At 49.6% G+C, this 20,402-nt stretch overlaps 1 protein-coding gene across 1 annotated transcript in view; it reads right to left on the bottom strand.

Annotated features, from left to right (window-relative positions):
- MARCHF6 (membrane associated ring-CH-type finger 6) overlaps positions 1–1,328 on the bottom strand; it is a 92,622-nt gene extending 91,294 nt beyond the window's left edge. Inside the window, exon 1 of the mRNA XM_062211682.1 lies at positions 1,089–1,328. Coding sequence (XP_062067666.1) covers positions 1,089–1,107 — 19 coding nt within the window. The 5' untranslated portion in view covers positions 1,108–1,328. The remainder of the gene's footprint in view (positions 1–1,088) is intronic.
- Between the last annotated feature and the right edge of the window lie 19,074 nt (positions 1,329–20,402).

The following is a 20,402-nucleotide window of genomic DNA, read 5'->3' as shown; positions in this document are numbered from 1 at the left end:
ACCTGTGGGAACCTAGGAAAAGGCACGAAGATAACTCCGCCTGTGTCTCCGATCTAAGAGGGCCCACCTCCTCGTCGTGAACGACCCTGAGTGCTTGGGAACTGACAACCCCGCCCCACACTACACTTGAGCTTTTGATTATGGAGAGACTTTTTAAAGAAACGATACATCAGCTCTCTCCAACGCACTCCACAGATCACATCAAAGCTCTTACCACTCGGCACTGGACTCCACCACACTGTGTGACGACTCGTTTTCATTTCAAGCCGCCCAAGTCCAGAAGGCAGAGCGCCACTCGTGCCCACGACAACGTAGCTCCCGTATCAAAGCATCGGCCCCATAACCAGAACGTCAAGAGGCCGGACAATGTAGCAACGTTCTCTGCGGACTCTAAATCAGCACACACTCCGAAACCACGCAAGTGCCTGAAGGAAGCGTCCACGTTCCGAGCGGGCAAACGCACTTCCCTCTGACGGCGCTCAGCGGTGCGCGGGTCCCGGGCAACCGTACCCCGGACGCACGCACGCACGCACCACACAGAGCTAACAAACAACACCCCGCTGACCCGTGTCAGGGACTCAAAACACAATAAGCCACACCAGCACCCGAGGGCTCCGACCTCTCGGCCTCCCTCTCCCGGGTTAAGTAAGCGAATGCTTTCGGGGCAGGCACGCAGAGGGCAAGGGTTTGAAGCGGGGGTCAGTTCGGTTCGTCCGCTCCGGCCGTCACCTGGCGGGGCGTTTGCTGCGAAGTTTCCAAGTCCACAGCGAAGTTCGGCGGCGAGGCGGCAGGGCCCAAGGGGGCGGCCCGCACGCCGAGCGCGCCCGAGACGCCCCCTTCCCCGGGCTCCCTCCCCGGGCCCCGCGGACCCGACGCCCCCGGCCCCCTCAGGGTCCCGGCCCCCGGCGGGGCGCGGGCGGGGACCGCGGGGGGCGCGCAGGGGCCACCTTCCGCCCGCGGCCGCCCCTCGCGCCAGCCCGGCGGGCAAACCGACCGCCGCCCGCCTCGAGCGCGGCGGGCCCGGAGCGGGCGCGGGCCCCAGCCCGGGCGCCGCTGCAAGGGCGCGGGCGCGGGCGCCGCCGACTTACCTTCCTCGGCGGTGTCCATCTTGTCTGGGGGGGCGGCGGTGACGCAGCCGCGAGGCTCCCGCGGCCGGGGCCCGAGCCTTCCGGCGGGGCGGGGAAAGAGGGAGGGGGGAGAGGGGAGGAGGGAGCAGGAGCCGGGCCCGGGCAGGTGCGTGTGCTCGGGTGCGAGAGAGGAAGTGAGAGGAAGGAGAGAAGGGGAGAGGGAGAGGGAGAGAGGCTGACAGAAAGCGAGCGACGGGGAGGGGGAGGGGCGGGAGCGCCGAGGGGCGAGGCTTGGGCGGGGCGCCGGGGCGGAAGGGGCGGGAGCGCCCAACGACGGGCTGCGTCACTTCCGGCGGCTGCGCAGCGCATGCTCCGTGAGTGGCGGGGTCGTGCGGCGCTGGGCCCGGTTCCCGGCGGGTGGCGGGGCCGCGGGGTCACCTGCGGCTCGTCGAGAAGGCGGAGCGGGACTGCGGGGCTGAGCTCTCAGCAGGCGCTGAGCTTCGACTGCTGCGACTTCTGGGACGAGGAGCCGGGCGCGGAGCCGCGGGAGAGGCCGACGAAGCTCGGGACCGACCGACCTGAGGCGCTCGGCCCGGCCCGGCCCTGCGCCCGAGCCTCTGGCGCCGCGGCTCCCAGCTGGGCCCGGCAGTGGGCATTTTGTGCTTGACGTCCGAGTAGTTCCGACCCGCGTTTTGCGGTGTACTTGAACATCCCCGGAGGGTAGAACGACTACCATTGACCTTACCAGAAATCCTCTCAGAGAGACTTCGGCAGTTCGTTGTCGACGATTTCACGAAATGGCTGAGGTGGGGGTGGACGCCGGGAGACGACCCGGTGCCGACGAGGGCTTCAGATACCGCCTCAGGAGTGCTCGCCTGGCCAGAGCGAAGCTGCTGGTGCGGGGTGATGAGGGATCTGGCGCTGCCCCGGCAGGACGCCGCCCTTCCTCACCCCTCGCTAAATGAGAGAATACGGACTAGAAAGGCCCCCACATTAGAATTGCCTGGGCAGAAACAAATCATTACAATAAACAAAAAAAAAAAAGTTAAACAATATGCAGCTGATTAAGCAGAAATCTGTGCATGAATGCGAGCAGTCTCTTTAAAGCCTGTGAGAAGCGATTGGGAAACACCCCCCACCCCATCAGAATAAGGATTAGAATAAAAATAGTGAAATGGAGCCCTTCAAAAAGTGAGCCGGCCTTGGCTGATTTGACCGATTTGACCAATGTCGCAGGGAAGAAGTCATGATGGAGAGCCACTGGTTTTACAGGGCTGACCTGGAGACCTGAGCAGACAGCCTCACTTACATATGTTCATTTGATCTCCCAAGAAGTTAAATTTGAGAGCAGCTCTGTCCTCAATCCCCAACCCTCTGAGCCAAGCCAGTGAGAGCTCAACTTCCTGTAAGGCCTATGGCAAAGCACTTCGCAGCCAGCGGAGACCAGGGGAGCAGAGCAGGACTGTCGGACAGCACAAGAGGGAAGGATGTGCTGAAGGAAGTAGTAGCAGTACCTGTGGCCAGCTATGGGAACCTCCAGGCAGCAGAGCTAGGTCAGCCTGGAGGGCAGTGGGTGGATGGGGGGTGGGGGGGTAGATAGCTCCCTGTTTTCATCTTTAGGTGCCTTCCCTTGTTATGCTCCAAGGAAAGTTAACTGTGTAGCTAATTCTCCCCCTTCTTCATCATAATGCCCTTCTGGAATCGCCCCAACCATTTTCTCCTCTAGAATTTGGGGGTTGAAGCTGAGTAATAACTTTTTTTTTTAGTCCCTCCGACTCAACAGCCCTTGGACAGATTTCTACCAACTCGAAGCCAAGTGAACTGTTAACACAAAAGGGAGGCAGGTACTACTGAAATGAACAAGCTGTGTTAAGGCTGGGGATCTGCTGGGCCTCGGGGATTACTAAAACCAGAGTAGTTCCCTGCCCGCCCTTCCTCTTCCCTCAGCCTAGCTTTTCTCCACATTGATGTCATGCCTTAGACCACCTCTCTGCATGTGGCTGGAAGTAAGTTTTCCACATCTTTAGCGTCACCATCAGACAGGCAGAAGGGGCTGATCCTGGCTGCAACTTAAGCATTCCCTGGGAAGGACACTTGCCCATCCTGAAAGAAATGATTGTGCTTGTCAAGTGGGATCTGTGACAACGTGGACACTGCCAGGCTGGAACGGTGACACTGCATTGTTGAAGTGGAGAGAGAAAGTTTCCCACAAGATGGGGAAGACAAAACCATAGATGCCCATTCGAATTAGAATAGAAACTAGAACTAGAATTCTCATTTTTTTTTTTTTTTAAATTTTTGACAGGCAGAGTGGTTAGTGAGAGAGACAGAGAGAAAGGTCTTCCTTTTGCCGTTGGTTCACCCTCCAATGGCCGCCGTGGCCAGCGCGCTGTGGCCGGCACACCGCACTGATCCGAAGGCAGGAGCCAGGTGCTTCTCCTGGTCTCCCATGGGGTGCAGGGCCCAAGGACTTGGGCCCTCCTCCACTGCACTCCCAGGCCGCAGCAGAGAGCTGGCCTGGAAGAGGGGCAACCGGGACAGAATCTGGTGCCCCGACCAGGACTAGAACCCGGTGTGCGGGCGCCGCTAGGTGGAGGATTAGCCTGTTGAGCCACAGCACCGGCCCAGAATTCTCATTATTTAAACATGAGGACACTAAGGTGGTAAACTAGTAGTGTGATGTGCCACACTTTTATCCAATGTTAAAATTGATACAGAATTTCAACCTGAAGGAGGTTATTTCAGCTGAGAGAGACACTTTATGAAATGCATAGTGTCCACCTGCTTCCAGCTCCATGTATGTGTGTGTGCACTGTACCATTGGGATACTACAGTCCAGTGATGCTGGTTTTCCATCAAGCGATAAAATGAGTAAGAGAGGACATGTAGGAGGACACAGTATAATAATTTTTTGAACATTGCAATAACAGTAATTAAGTCCCCATTAAATCCAATGAACATCAATAGCAATCCTGTGAGGTAAATATGAATATCATACCCATTGCACAAATGAGAAGTCAGACTCGCAGTTGACTAAGTAACTAGCCCTGGGCCATATACCTATTAGCAGAGTAAGCTGAAGTCAGACGTAGGTGTGTCCAACTCCAGACTTCTAAGTTTTGAAACTCACTGATTTGTCTTTAGCAGCCACCCTCTTAGCATTGCCATTAAACTCTCAATGCTTTTACACCAAACACCTGCCCTTATGACAACTGCATAAAATTGCTGCTGCAGAAGCTGAGACAGGATCATTTGGCAAGTGTATTATGGAAAGCTGAATATTACTGACTTCAACAAATTACTGAAGGCAATGTCTGACAATTACTTTAAACTCTTCCCTTCAACTACCCTTCCCCTGCTATCTTTTCTTCTCTTTTCATCTGCTCTTCCTTCCTATCTTCCGTTCTTTTCCATCTTTCTTTCCTATTTCTCTTCATTTCTTGAAGTGAGACTGAACAGTGATGTGCACAAGAACATGGGGGGCCGGCACCGTGGCTTAACAGGCTAATCTTCCACCTTGCGGCGCCCGCACACCGGGTTCTAGTCCCGGTCGGGGCGCCGGATTCTGTCCCAGTTGCCCCTCTTCCAGGCCAGCTCTCTGCTATGGCCCGGGAAGGCAGTGGAGGATGGCCCATGTCCTTGGGCCCTGCACCCGCATGGGAGACCAGGAGAAGCACCTGGCTCCTGGCTTCGGATCAGCGAGATGTGCCGGCCGCAGCAGCCATTGGAGGGTGAACCAACGGCAAAAAGGAAGACCTTTCTCTCTGTCTCTCTCTCTCTCACTGTCCACTCTGCCTGTCAGAAAAAAAAAAAGAACAAGGGGTCTAAAAGGAGGGGCATGCAGGTGTACAGAGAAGATGGATGTGATTGGGTAATTGATTCAGTTGAGATTGTAAATGAGAATAATGATGACCAGATTGCTCACTATTGGAGAAAATGCAAGCTTTGAAAGGAGAAAGGCTAGAAATAAATAACCTGGAGATGTTGGATTGCAATGTAGTATCATTTTGAACCAACTTTTAAAAAAGTCCGGACAGCTATGGAAGAGTACATAATGACATTTCAATCAATGACAGGCCACATTTACAATGATGATCCTTTAAGATTATAATGGAACTGGAATATTCCAATCACCTAGTAACGCTGTAGCCATTGTAACAGCACAGTATTTGTGTGTTCATGGTGATGCTGGTGTAAACAAGGCGCATGGCTATTGGTGTGAAAGTGTAGCACATACAATCATGTACAGCCCATAATATTGGATAATGACAATAAATGACTGTTGCTGGTTCATACATTTAATATACCATACTTTTTATCATTATTTTAAAGTGTACTCATTCTTATTAGATAAAAGAGATCGCTGTAGAACAGTATGCCTTGTTACACCAGCAGCAGCCTCATACATTTCCTGTTGACTATGTCTCATTGCATCATTTTTTTCTCGTGCTTGATTTGCTCTGGTGTTATTTTCTTCATCATGGCCCTAGGTGCAGTAGGCTATCCTGTAATACACATCACATAGCCTAGGCATGTAGTCAGCTATACTGTGGAAGTACAAGTAGTGATGTTCCCACAATGATGAAATTATTGACAAATTTCTCAGAATGTGTCCTTATTAAGTCACATATGATTGTAGTTATGTATGCGTGTGCATCAACATAAATGTTCTTATATATGTAGCATATAAGATGGGAGTTAAAAGATAAGATTACTTTGGTGCAAAAAATTTGAAATCCATTCATAGTTTTTCATAGCATGCATCCTCCACAAACAGTTTTTAAAAATATGTATTTATTTGAAAGGCAGAAATATACAGAGAGAAGAAGAGACAGAATTTTCTAGCCATTGGCTTACTCCCCAAATGGCCATAACAGCTGGAGCAGAGCTATCTGAAGCCAGGAGCTTCTTCCAGGTCTCCCACGTGTGTGCAGGGGCCCAAGTATTTGGGCCATCTTCCACTGCTTTACCACATGTATTAGCAGGGAGCTGGATCACAAATGGAGCAGCCAGGACTTGAACCGGTGCCTATATGGGATGCCAGCACTGCAGGTGGAGGCTTAACCTTCTTTGCCACAGTGCTGACCCCCTCCAAAAACTTTTTGAAGGCCCTTCAGATCAATTGGTGGGGAACATTGAGCCTGTAGCTGTACAAGGCCAATGAAATCATCTGGTCTGGCCCTGTCAAGACAACCGAAGGTAGGACTCAAAATTTAACAAATCTATAGCAAGCTAATTTTTAGTTATTTTTTTATTTTTTAGACAGGTGGAGTGGACAATGAGAGAGAGAGAGAGACAGAGAGAAAGGTCTTCCTTTTTCTGTTGGTTCACCCCCTAATGGCCGCTGCGGCCAGCGCACTACACTGATCTGAAGCCAGGAGCCAGGTGCTTCTCCTGGTCTCCCATGTGGGTGCAGGGCCCAAGGACATGGGCCATCCTCCACTGCACTCCTGGGCCACAGTAGAGAGCTGGACTGGAAGAGGGGCAACCGGGACAGAATCCAGCGCCTCGACCAGAACTAGAACCCAGTGTGCCGGAGCCACAGGTGGAGGATTAGCCTATTGAGCCACGGCGCTGACCATTTTTAGTTATTTTTTTAAAAATTATTTATTTGAATGGCAGAATTATAGTGAGAGAGAAGGAGAGAGAGATCTTCCGTCCACTGGTTCACTCCCTAAATGGCCACAACAGCCAGGGCTGTGCCAGGTGGAAGCCAGGAGCCAGGAAATCCATCTGCGTCTCACATGTGGGTGGCAGGGCCTCAAGCACTTGAACCATCTTCCACTGCTTTCACAAGTGCATTAACAGGGAGCAAGATTAGAAGTAGAGCATCCAGGACTTGAACCAGTGCTCAAATGGGATGTCAGCATTATAAGTAGCAGCGTAACCTGCTGTGCTTACAATGCTGGCCCCAGCAGGCTAATTGTTAAGTTGATAATTTTGTATGGCACCTGAATGTTATAAATTTCCAAACGGACCTTGTCAGAAAAAAGATTCTGGGCTGGTGCTGTTGACATAGGGGGTAAAGCTGCCACCTGCAGGACTGGCATCCCATTGGGTGCCACTTCAAGTCCTGGCTGCTCCACTTCCAATCCAGCTCCCTGCTAACGTGCCTGGGAGAGCAGTAGAAGATGGTCCAAGTACCCAGAAGAGGCTCCTGGCTTCAGATGAGCCCAGCTCTGGCTGTTGTGGCCATTTGGGGAGTGAACCAGCAGACAGAAGATCTCTTTCTAACTCTGGGTTGCAAATAAATAAATAAATCTTTTTAAAAAGAAAAATGTTCCCCAGCCCTGAATATATAGTACCAAGGCATAAGACAGTTTCCTGTTTCTGTTCTTGGAATGGATCAACATGCAGCTCTGAGCACACTGAAATACACACATTTTGGATTCTAATGCCATGCTCAACTAAATGGAACCAGGACTGCTTGCAGAAATGGCAGATTTTAGAGCTGGAGCAGAAAAACTACATGTTCAAGGTTTATCCTGTAGTTTTTCTGCTGATAGATGCATGACAGGTGCATGTAAGGTAGACACAGAACCCAATCCAAAGGGGACTCACATTGGCAAATTGAGGGCAAGTTGCGTATGAAAATAAATATTTACAGTAACAAGAGGCAACCTGCTGAATAAAATAGAAATCCATGAGCTCATCATGATATAAATTTTAAAAAATCAATGTAGAAGGATGTTATAAATAGAAAATCATTTGTAAACCACCGTAATGGATCAGGCTGGAGTTGTCAGAAAAGGCTAAGACTGGTGAGTGAAGTTTTGATGAGGAGCAGGCTTTTGACATATTGTTGGAATTATTTTCCAAAAGTGACAAAAGAAAAAACAATGACTTTACAGTGAAGACATCGTATTATCACCAGTGCTGGACTAGATCAACGTAATGAGGAAAGCCAGATTTGCCAGGAATGCATGCTGGGCTGGTCGTGAGAGAACTTCTGGGAAAATCAGGCTGAGGGTCACCTACAGAACGTAAGGCCCATAACCTTTCAAACTATCAAAGACACCACCAGATGTGTTGGGACAGTTGGCAGAAATTAAATTCAAAAATTCTGTGACAGTAGTAATATAGCATTTCCTGATAATGGCCATGCCCTGTTTAGGGAACTACACACTGGAATATTGAAGGATGATGCCAAATCAGATCTGACACTTGTTCTCAACTGATTCAGAAAAAGAGTGGGGGGAGGGCACCACCATTGTTGCATAGGTCTAAGGGAATATGGAAGTTTTGTACTGTACTTGCAACCCTCCTATAAATTAGAAATTGTTCTAAAATCTTTTAAAATGTTTTTATTTATTTTTACTTGAAAGGCAAAGAGCCAGAGACAGAAATAGATCTTCCAGCTGCAGTTTCACTACCCAACTACCTGCAACAGCCAGGGCTGGGCCACGCTAAAACCAGGAGCTCGGAACTCAATCTGATCCTCTCACATGGGTAGCAGGACTCAGCTACGTTAGCCCTTACATGCTGCCTCCCAGGGTATACATTAGCAGGAAGCCAGAATTGGGAGCAGAATTGGGACTCAAACCCACACTAATATGTGACAGAGGTGTCCCAAGCAGTGTCTAAACCACTTTGCCAAATGCCTATCCCTAAAAGTCAAAAAAAATTTTTTTGACAGGCAGAGTTAGACAGTGAGAGAGAGAAAGAGACAGAGATAAAGGTCTTCCTTCCTTTGGTTCACCCCCCAAATGGCCACTACGGCCGGTGCGCTGCGCCGATCCAAAGCCAGGAGCCAGGTGCTTCCTCCTGGTCTCCCACGCGGGTGCAGGGCCCAAGCACTTGGGCCATCCTCCACTGCCTTCCAGGGCCACAGCAGAGAGCTGGACTGGAAGAGGAGCAACCGGGACAGAATCCAGCGTCCCAACTGGGACTAGAACCCGGGATGCTGGCGCTGCAGGTGGAGGATTAGCCAAGTGTGCCGCGGCACCAGCCTTAAACGTCAATTTTTAAAATTAAAATTACTAAGTACTGATACAACTCTAAAACGTCTGTTCTCAAATTTGGTGCCGGAGCAGGGGAGTGTCTCAGTCACTGGCATCTCTCACAGTCTCATAAAATCCATGAGCTTTGTTCCCAGAAAAGTTACACACATACTGCCTACAGTTTCCAGGGGAGAGGAGTCATGAATGTCACAAAGTCTGTGCACAGACCTCAGGTTAGAAGAACCTCCCATTGAAAGTGTTAAGGAAAATGGTGATGCTCACTTCCCTTTCCAAGAATATGGCAGGCCAGATGATTGAGAACAACTATTGAAAATGCTAGATCCATGTATATTAAAAACTGAAGAAGAGCCGAGAGCAGCAGTCAAGCCAGCTACTAGGCCAACATCTAAGGACTAAAGGGAACGCCAAGGGTAAATGGATCATGGGAACTGCTTTTGCTCTGCTGACCCAGGCGGAATTGGACTTCTGCTGTGGCAGTTTCCAAGACATGAAGGACAATGGTCAAAGTCCCAAGCTTGCCCAGGGTGAGACATCTGTTCAGAGATCTGCCCTGAAGGGGTTCCCCCAACACCCACAAGACTGCTCTCCCAAGGGAATGGAACTAGAAGTAAATCTGGGGGCTGTCGCTGTGGCATAGACGGTTAAGCCACCACCTGCAGTGCTGGCATCTCAAGTGAGCACCGATTCGAGTGCCAGCTGCTCCACTTCCGATCCAGCTCCCTGCTAATATACCTGGGAAAGCAGTGGAAGATGGCCGAAGTCCTTGGGCCCCTGCCACCCACATCGGAGACCTGGGAAGAAGTTTCTGGCTCCTGGCTTCAGCCTGGCCCAGCCCCAGTCATTTCGGCCATTTGGGGAGCAAATCAGCAGATGGAAGATATCTCTCTCTCTCTCTCTCTGCCCTCTGCCTCTCTTTAACTCTGCCTTTCAAATAATAAAAATAAGTAAATCTTTAAAAAATTTTAAAAATCAAGTTTTATGCTAGAACTATATCTTTTGTCACCACTTAAGCAAAAATGAAAATGTTAATTTATCAAGAAATGAGAATGTACATGATTTTGTGGTGTATAACAAAGCACTTTGACAACCCTGCTCTTCACTGTCATTGAGGACATCCTTGTCCTTAAGTATGTGAGAGTCCAGGGCCTATGATTCCTCAATGGCAGAGCCCACGTTTCATTTGCTGATGTCTTCCTGGGGCCAACACACGGCTTGAAGTGTGGTGGTGGGGAGTTAATAATACTGACTGATTGAATAAAGTATGATTTTCCAGGACATACTTTATTTTGCTGAAATGAAAGCCTTTCTTAGGAAGAGACAAATTCATTTAATAGCTGGAAAGCCAGTTGAGTAGCAACCAAACCTTAGGTTTTTTAGTATGTCTGTCCTTCTACATCTGGGTTTCATATTTGTAATAAATTCAGTTTCTTTAATTTTTTTTATTGTATGAATTCAGTTTCAATACTTTGTGGAACTGGACTCAACAATGGTACATACCAAGTCAAATCAAATAATGAAAGTGGAGTGCCATGTGTTTCTTATTCCTAACATTGTCAGCTTATTCATATTAAAATCACTAAAAACTTCATGCACATTGTTGCTGAGATGAAGGCCAACAATACTGCAGTTCTTTTTTTCCTCAGTTTTATTACAAATATTTTTGAAGCATGTGGAAATGTTAAAGGAATGATAGAATCAACATCTACACCCTTAACATAGATTCCACAGTTGTTAACATTTAGTCCTATTTATTTTAACTATGGATTTTCTTGTCAGTATTATTTGGAAATATGTATATGAACATCTTTGCCCCTAACCATGTTAATATGTGTTTCCTAGGATTATAATATAGAGCACTCGCTTATACTGTGCAACACCGTAGTATCTACATCTAAAGTTTGTCTAGTCCCGAGAATGTCTTCTATAATGTCATTTGTTTTACAAGGGTCCAATTTGGCTCCATGCAGTGGCACTGGTTTGGTCTCTGTCGTCTCCTTTAGTCTGGAGTGGCCCCGTACCTCTCGTTTTCCAGTGACAGTGCCTGCTGTAAGAACACAGGACAGTTGTCTCTCCTTCTAGACATGTCTGACGAGTGCTGTTGGAGCCATTTCACTTGTTCCTCTAGCCCCTGTATTTCCTATAAGCTAGAAGTTCGGCCTGCAGCCTGATTTAAGTTAATTAACTTTTATCAAGGATGTTTCATAGTGCTGGTGTGTTTTTCAGACTGCAGTACATCAGAGAGCAGGCTGTGCCTCTGTTAACACTGCTGAGTTAGTTGAAGCGAGACAGAGGAAGAATGGTCTTCTATTTGCTGGTTCCTTCCCAAAATACCTGTGATAGCCAGGGCTGGACTAGGCTGAAGCCAGGAACCCAGAGCTCAGCCTGGGTCTCCAATGTGGATAGCAAGGACCCAAGTACTTGCTGTGTCCCCAAGTGCACATTAGCAAGAAGCTAGAATCAAAGCAGAGCTGGAACTCAAACCCAGGTGCTCTGATATGGGCAGGCATCACAAGCAGTGTCCTAACTGCTGTGCCAAGCACCTACCCCTAACATTGCAGAGCGTGATCACTTAGTTGAGGTAGCAGGCACCAAGTATCCCCACTTACTAAATAATTCATGGAGTAACCATACACAGATCTTTTTTTTTTTTTATAGTGAATGTTAAGTATTTCCAGAGGTTTTTTTTTTTTTTTTTTTTTTCGCTTGTTGTTTTGTTTTTCTAAGATTTTTTATTGGGGCCGGTGCTGTGCCGTAGTGGTTGTTAAAGCCCCAGCCTGCAGTGCTGGTATCCCATACAGGCGCCGGTTTGAGTCTTGGTTGCTCCTCTTCTGACCCAGCTCTCTGCTATGGCCTGCAAAATCAGTACAAGATGGCCCAAGTCCTTGGGCCCCTGCACCTGCATGGGAGGCCTGGAAGAAGCTCCTGGCTCCTGGCTTCAGATCAGCTCAGCTCAGGCCATTGCAGTCATTTGGGGAATGAACCAGTGGATGGAAGACCTCTCTCTCTCTCTCTCTGGCTCTACCTCTCTCTGTAACTCTTTCAAATAAATAAAATAATTCTTTTTTTTTTTTTTTTTGACAGGCAGAGTGTACAGTGAGAGAGAGAGAGACAGAGAGAAAGGCCAGCAGAGAGCTGGCCTGGAAGAGGGGCAACCGGGACAGAATCCGGCGCCCCAACCGGGACTAGAACCTGGTGTGCCAGTGCCACAGGCAGAGGATTAGCTATTGAGCCGCAGCGCTGGCCTAAAATAATTCTTAAAAAATGATTTATTTATTTATTTATTTATTTGAGACAGAGAGAGAGGGAGAGACAGAAAAGTCTTCTATCCACTCATTCACTCCCCAAATGGCTGCAACAGCTGGAGCTGGGCCCATCCAAAGCCACTAGCCAGGGGCTTCTTCTAGGTCTCCCACGCAGGTATAAGCACCTAAAGACTTGGGCCATCTTGTATTGCTTTTCCAGGCCAAGGCAGAGAGCTGGAACAGAAGAGGAGCAGCTGGGACACAAACTGGTGATCATATGGGATGCCGATGCCACAGGCAGAGGCTTAGCCCACAACTGCACAGCACCAGCCCCCAGATCCTTTTTTAAATATGTTTTTTAATAAGCAGGATAGGCCGGCGCCGCGGCTCAATAGGCTAATCCTCTGCCTTGCGGTGCCAGCACACCGGGTTCTAGTCCCGGTCGGGGAGCCGGATTCTGTCCCGGTTGCCCCTCTTCCAGGCCAGCTCTCTGCTGTGGCCAGGGAGTGCAGTGGAGGATGGCCCAAGTGCTTGGGCCCTGCACCTGCATGGGAGACCAGGAGAAGCACCTGGATCCTGGCTTCGGATCAGCGTGATGCGAAAAAAAAAAAAAAAAAGCAGGATAGCCAAATTTAAAATTATTCTTAACTTTGAATGTTATCAATTAAAAACATTCAGGTTAGGGGATGGTGCTATGGCATGGCTGGTTAAGTTGCCACCTGCAGCCCCAGCATCCATTTTGGATTCAAATCCCAGCTACTCCACTTCCGAACCAGCTCCTTGCTGGTGCACCTAGGAAAGCAGTGGAAGGTGGCCCAAGTGCTTGGGCCCCTGAATCTACATGGGAGACCAGGATGAAGTTCCTGGCTCCTGGATTTGACCTAGCTCAGCCCCTGGCTCTTTAGACCATTTGGAGAGTGAACAAGTGGATAGAAGATTCTCTCTCTCTCTCTCCCCCCCCCACCCTCCCTCCCCCCCCCCTGTAATTCTTACTTTCAAATAAATAAATAGATCTTAAAAAACATCCAGTTTAGTAATTCATAAAGATTATTTTACAAAACGTTCTAATCTCTTTGTCACAAAATTCCCTAATAATTTTCCCAGTGAGATAAACCTCATTTTGTTGTGTCAATCTCCTAATTCTTGCCAAAATAAAGACATGAAACCGGGATTGACTTCCACAGGACATCCTGAATGACGAACCCTGAGTGTGTGTCCATGGGACATACTGGGCCTTGAGGTCTTTCCTAAGGGGCTGAAGAAGGGTGAAGAGAAGCTGGGAGCCCTTCCTTGAGCCACGCGTCAATCCAGATCAGTTACCTTGCGACTTCTTCGCTCACTGCTCCGGGAGCCAGGTTAAGCAGACACAGCTTTGCTCGGTGCTCATGTACCCAAAAGCTCACCCACAGGCAAGGCATGTTTCCTGACTGTCCTGAGAGGGAAGAATGTGGGGAGGGTTGCAGGGGGAGGGGCTCAGTGCAACTGAGGTCTCAGGACTCTCTGTGGCAGTTCTGAGCAAGGTCAATAAATCCTAGACAAACACGATTGAACTCTATGATGAGGCAACATGGCAGGTGAGCAGGTGCCTAGCAGGCTCTGGGCCCATTAGGGCCAGCAGTTGGCACCAGCCCTGGATTTGCATGAAGGTCACATGCCAGCCACAACCTGACATGCCCTAGTTCTGTCAACCAGGGGACGCACCCTGCAAATACATACCTGTGTGTCTCCTTTTCAATAGATTTCCTTCCTAAGCGTGGTGTGTTTCATGAAGTTGTAAAAGGTTGTAGGCAAGTTGGGAAACACAAGGCTTCTCTCTAGGATTTCTGGAAGATTTTAATCTATGAAAATATGTTGAGCATGTATAAGACAGGAGTGTGGTCACCAGTGTTGTTCAATGGCCTGGACCACTAAGCCTTCCTGAGGAGGTTGCCTCATATAGCTGGAGTGCACCTGCATGAACTCTGCAAAATGTTGAACCAAGTGCAGTCCACGGACCTTCAAGGCTGTGTGAACCAAGAGGCCTGCCCCCTGAGAATAGAAAGCGATGAAGTTGATTAGCTTAGCCTGTTTGGGCTGCTGTAACAAGATGTAATAAATCGGATGGCATATAGACAAGAGGAACTTATTCTCTCTGTTCTGGAGGCTGGGAAGTCCAGGATCAAGGTGCTGACGAATCTGGGCTTGGTGAGGGCCACTTCCTGGTTCCTAGACAGCACCTTCTCCCTGTGACCTCTCTTGTGAGGACTCTAGTTCCTCTCTCATGACCTAATCTCCTCCCAGAGGCCTCCTCTCCTAACAGCAGCACCTTGGAGGTGAGGGTTTCAGCCCATCAGTTTGGGGGAGACGTAAGCATTCAGCCCATGATGGCATCAGCCATGGAACCATTCACATCTAGAGAGAGCTCTTTCACCATCACTCGCAGCCGAGTGGGGTTTGCCAGTCTAGGTTGTATCACCCCAGGCTGGTGAGAAGCCCCATCGCTGAGAGTGGATGCTGGACTGCCCTGTATGAGTTCATAGGTTTAGCACCAGAGCCTCATAGGAGCTCCATGGCAGTCAGTATGAACTCAGTATCGTTGCCTTCAGAGGTAGGTGCAGTGGGCTAAACAGTGAGCCAAAAACAATGTATTGTTTGCCACCTTAATCCCCAGCACACTGTAAATGTCCCCTGATTTGCAAAAACATCTTTGCAGATGTAATCCAGTTAAGCGTCTTGAGCTGAGATCATCCTGGATTATCCAGGTGGATCATAAGTCCAATGACAGGTATCCTTGGGAGAGTGAGCCAGAAGGAGATGTGAGATACACAGAGATGGGAGAGGCATTGTGGATACAGAGGCGGAAATTGGAGTGATGCAGCCACAGGCCAAGGAACGCCAGCAGCTACCAGAAGCTGAACACAGCAGGTAGTGGATTTCCCACAGAGCCTCCTAAAATGTAAAGTGGCCTTCCTAGCAGCCTGATCTCAGATTTCAGCTCAAAAACCATGATTCTGTTGACAATCAGCTGAAAATCAGATTCTGTTGTTTCAAGTCTCCTTGCTTTGGGTAATTTGCTCCAGCAGCCACAGGGAACACACTGGGCAAGGAAACAATCCCTCCTGCAGCTGTGTGGTCATCCCCTGTGTAGACCGCAGCACTGACATGAACAGTGCAGAAGCGGAGCTGAGCCTGCAGGAAGTCTGCTGAGCTGCCCACGGCTGTGTGCAGCACCCAGAATTCGCTCCCTGGTGCTGGACAAGTGTCTCTAACCGAGGAGTCTCCAAGTATACGTATTCACCTGACAGTTTGGCTTCTCCCTGGAAGCTGTGTGTCCGTACTAACACGAGACTCTTCCTGAGAGTTTTTGTTTTGGGCAGGTAGAAACCTGAGGGATTATCTGGCACATTCCGCTTATTTATTCATGGAAACTGTTAAGCCCTAAAGCTGAACTTCTCTTGCCGTCTTCTTGTGTGTCTTCATTATTGCCAGGGATTGAATGTTTTGCCCCACCCCCAGCCTCAGCACAACATTCACAGGGTAAAATATAACCCTCAGCACCAGGGCTGGCACTTGGTATAGCCCATTAAGTTGCTGGATCACTGGTTCCAGTACTAGCTGCTCCACTTTTGATCCAGCTCCCTGCTAATGTGCCGGGGAAGCAGTGGGTGATGGCTCAAATATTTGAGTCCCTGCCACCCATGTGAGACAGCAGAATGGTTTTCTGGGCTGTGGGCCTTAGCCTGGCACGGCCTGGGCTGTTGTGGCCATTTGGGAAGTGAACCAACAGATGAAAGATTCTCTCTCTCTTTCTCTCTCTCTCTCTCTCTCTCACTCTCTCTCTCTCTCTCTCGCCCCTCCCATCCCCTCCTTCCCTCTCTGTTACTCTTCCTTTAATTTTATTTATTTATTTATTTGAAAAGCAGAATTGTGGGGGGGGAGGGGAATCTTCCATCTTCTGGTTCACTCCCCAAATGGCCGAAGCCAGGAGCTTCTTCCAGGTCTCCCACGTGAATTCAGGGGCCTAAGTACTTGGAACATTTTCCACTGCTTTCCCAGGTACATTACCAGGGAGCAGGATAGGAAGTAGAGCAGGTGGGACTTGAACTGAAGCCCATATTTGATACCGGCACCACAGACAGCAGCTTTAGCACTACACCACAACACTGGCTCCATCCTTTAATTATTTTGAAAGGACGAGTACAGCCGGCGCCGCGGCTCACTAGGCTAATCCTCCGCCTTGCGGCGCCGGCACACCGGGTTCTAGTCCCGGTCGGGGCACCGATCCTGTCCCGGTTGCCCCTCTTCCAGGCCAGCTCTCTGCTGTGGCCAGGGAGTGCAGTGGAGGATGGCCCAAGTACTTGGGCCCTGCACCCCATGGGAGACCAAGATTAGCACCTGGCTCCTGCCATCGGATCAGCGCGGTGCGCCGGCCGCAGCGCACCGGCTGCGGCGGCCATTGGAGGGTGAACCAATGGCAAAAGGAAGACCTTTCTGTCTGTCTCTCTCTCACTGTCCACTCTGCCTGTCAAAAAAAAAAATTAAAAAAAAAAAAAGAAAGGACGAGTACAGAGAGAGAGAGAGGGAGGGAGGGAGAGAGAGAGAGAGAGAGAGAGAGAGAGAGAGAGAGAAACATCTGTATCCTCTGGTTCACTCCTTATCTGGCTACAACAGCCAGAGCTGGGCCAGGCTTCTCCTATGTGGGTGGCAGAGACCCAGGAACTTGGGCCATCATCTAATGCTTTCCCAGCCTATTAGCAACAAGCCAGATTGGAAGTGGAGCAGCCAGGACACAAGTCAGCACCCCTATGGAATGCCAGAGTCGCAGGTGGCAGCTTTACTTACTATGCCACAATGCTGGTCCCCCAAAAATAAATCTGAAAACAGTGAAGACCCTCAGCCCCAAGTTGGAGGTGAGGCCTTTGGGAGGTCATTAGGTTTAGATGAGTCCTGAGAGTGGGACCCCATGAGGGAGCTAGTGTCCTTGTAAGAGGAGACACGGGCGAGCTTGTGCAGTCTCTGTCTCCCTCTACGTCATGAAGTTCCATAAGAAGGCAGCCACCTGCAGACCAGGAAGAGGCCCCTGCTGGTTCCCTGGTCTCCAGAAGTGTGAGGAGTAAAACTTGGCTGTTTAGGTCACCCTGTCTGTGATACTCTATGATGGCAGCCCAAACTGATGAAGATGACCATCAGCTGGAGTACTTGCTCTGTGTAATGTGCTACATTCAACCTGGAAAATGTGCAGGTTAGGCAGGCCTAAGACCTGATTCCCATCCCCAGAAAGGTTACGGTTGGCTCAGGAACTTCTGCTGTGCCTTGCTGGGAAAGACTTAGGGAGACTATGTGTAGTCGTCCTCTGCTACCTTCAGGGGACTGGTTCTAGGTTCCCCGAGGACACCAGAAGGCGATGCTCAAGTCCCTTATTTAAACTGATGTAATATTTGCGTGCAACCTATGCACATCTCCCTGTAAACTTTTAATCATCTCTAGGTTACTTACAGTACCTGATACAGCGTAAGTGCCATGTAAGTGGTTGTTGCACTACATTGTTTAGGGAATAATGACAAGGGGAAAAAAAACACAGATGTAATTTTTCCCCCAGAAGTTTTTATTCTGAAGTTGGGGTGGTTGAATACTACAAGGTGGATACAGAGGGCTGATCACCATTCTGATTGCTTCAATGTAACATTGGACTCTAACTAGAATTTCCACATTCCTTGGGTTTAAGGCTGTGGTTTGGCCACAAATGTTAGAAATACAAATGATGCACACACATTATTTTTGTCTATACAGATCCCCTTTCCACCTTTCTTTATAGAACTGTTCCTCCCTCACTTGGGACACGGAGTTCTAGGAGGAGCTGCCAGACTCCCTACCTGCCTGTCCTGCCTCCCCCAGGGAAGGCACAGAATCTCAGATGCCCCAAATTTGTGCCCCCTTGGTGCCCACGGTACTGCATTTCTGCTCCTGGCCCCTTTAATCCACCCACCACCCTGCTCCACCCCACCACAAATCCAGGTTACTGATACTTAGTTCACAGTTTCATCAACAGAGTATGATATTGATCTTAATAATATTTTTTAAAATATTTATTTTTGAAAATCAGAGAGGAAGAGACAGAGCAAGACAGATCTTCCATCCGCTGGTTCACTCCCCACACTTGTCAGGGCCCGGTAAGGCCAAAACTAGTAACTTCATTGGGATCTCCCAAGTAGGTAACAGGGGCCCAAGGACATGGGTCATCTTCTACTGCTTTTCCAGGCCATAGCAGAGAGCCGGATCAGAAGTGGAGCAGCCAAGTCTCGAACCAGCGCCCATATGGGATGCTGGCACTGCAGGCAGTGGCTTTACCCGCTATGCCACAGTGCCGGCCCCTCCTCTGTTGACCTGTCCAACTTCTGAGTGTTTGCTGAGAGTCTGAATATACAAAGGCCAGACCACATCTGATGGCAAAACTCTGTCCCACAGTCTGCAGCAAGCAGTTCAGGAAGCCATACCACAACCTCTGCAGGAATCGGTCCAGCATGGTCAGGGCTTAAGACCTACCAGCTTCCCTTGGCTGGTGCCGTGGCTTAACAGGCTAATCCTCCACCTTGCGGCGCCAGCACACCGGGTTCTAGTCCCGGTTGGGGCGCTGGATTCTGTCCCGGTTGCCCCTCTTCCAGGCCAGCTCTCTGCTATGGCCCGGGAAGGCAGTGGAGGATGGCCCAAGTGCTTGGGCCCTGCACCCGCATGGGAGACCAAGAGAAGCACCTGGCTCCTGGCTTCAGATCAGCGCGATGCGCTGGCTGCGGCGGCCTTTGGAGGGTGAACCAACTGCAAAAAGGAAGACCTTTCTCTCTGTCTCTCTCTCTCTCACTGTCCACTCTGCCTGTCCAAAAAAAAAAAAAAAAAAAAAAAAAAAAAAAAAAAAAAAAAAGACCTACCAGCTTCCCTGCTTTCTGCTGCTGTTCCCAACACAGCACCAACTAGACTTGGGAGCCAAGTCTGCTCCCCTAAGCACTCCCATGGTCACCCCACCTGCAGCTACCTGCTCCTCCCCCATCCCACAGCCTCCAGTGAGGGCACTCCTGTCGTCTCAGTCCTCCGCCATACACAAGTGATGGTAGCTGATAACTTGTGTACAGCAGGCTCTGAGCAGCCTTCTTTCCCTGTTCCCGCTCGGGTTGCCTTTGTTTATTGCCTTATTGTTTTTGTTCTAACTGATCCTTAGGATCCTAGGTCTTTCTGTTAGTGTTCGGCCCACCTCTACCTTCACCCTATCTTCACTCTCTCTGAGGCCTGTGTCGTCGCCACCCCCCAATCTGTCCCATCTGGCAGCCGGGAGCAGGCCAGACAAGTACCAGCCTTCCCTGCCATGAATCATCAGTTTCTTCACCATGTCGGGGAAGCCCTCCTATCACCACCCACCACGCCTCATTTTAGCCCCAGAGCCAAGGAAACAGTTGCCATGGCAATGGCTGCAGCAGGCAGGAGTGAGTGTTTCACTGCGGCCAGCCCTGACTGGGAGGGGCCAGGCCTGTGCTGCTCAATGCCCCCAGCCCCAAGCCCATCTCAGAGAGCAGAGTGGGGCCGGGGGTGGGAATCCTCTATGCCCGCCTCTCTTGGGTCCTTGCCTTCAACCCACACACAGTCTGACTGCTACTGCTTGTAAAGTCACTGGGTTCCACAGCTTAGACTGTGTTGCTTAGCAATGAAATAACAAACAACGTAAATCGAATCTCCATTGAATCTGTGTGAATGCAATGTGGACACAATCTCAGTGCTTTGTGCTGAGGTGGGGGTGGGGCCATCTATACCCTCTGAATCTAGGATTAGCACACACAGACAAAAGTGCAGGAGGTGTTAAGTGTACATTTAAAAAAAATATATGTATTAGGCTACATTTTATTAATACTACCTGATTTTTCCAAGACAATTTTGAGGAAATACTACATGCAAAAGCGCTGTGCGAGCTATTCAAGACAGCCAGACACAAAGCTTTGCCATGGGATCAGATACAGGGCATGGTGCAAGCGGCGCAGGATGCCACAGCCAGGTAGGGCAGGTCACGGAGCCTGGAGGGGAGCAAACAGAAAAGGCCAGTCGTCCCTCTGCTTGGAGTCGTGGCCATCACAAGACATCTTGTTTTTTTTTTTTTTCCGTTTAGCATATAA

The sequence above is a fragment of the Lepus europaeus genome, chromosome 15 (assembly GCF_033115175.1).
Source record: "Lepus europaeus isolate LE1 chromosome 15, mLepTim1.pri, whole genome shotgun sequence".
Classification (NCBI taxonomy): domain Eukaryota; kingdom Metazoa; phylum Chordata; class Mammalia; order Lagomorpha; family Leporidae; genus Lepus; species Lepus europaeus.
The sequence above is the reverse complement of the archived record's forward strand: the minus strand, read 5'-3'. Positions and strand labels throughout refer to the sequence as shown.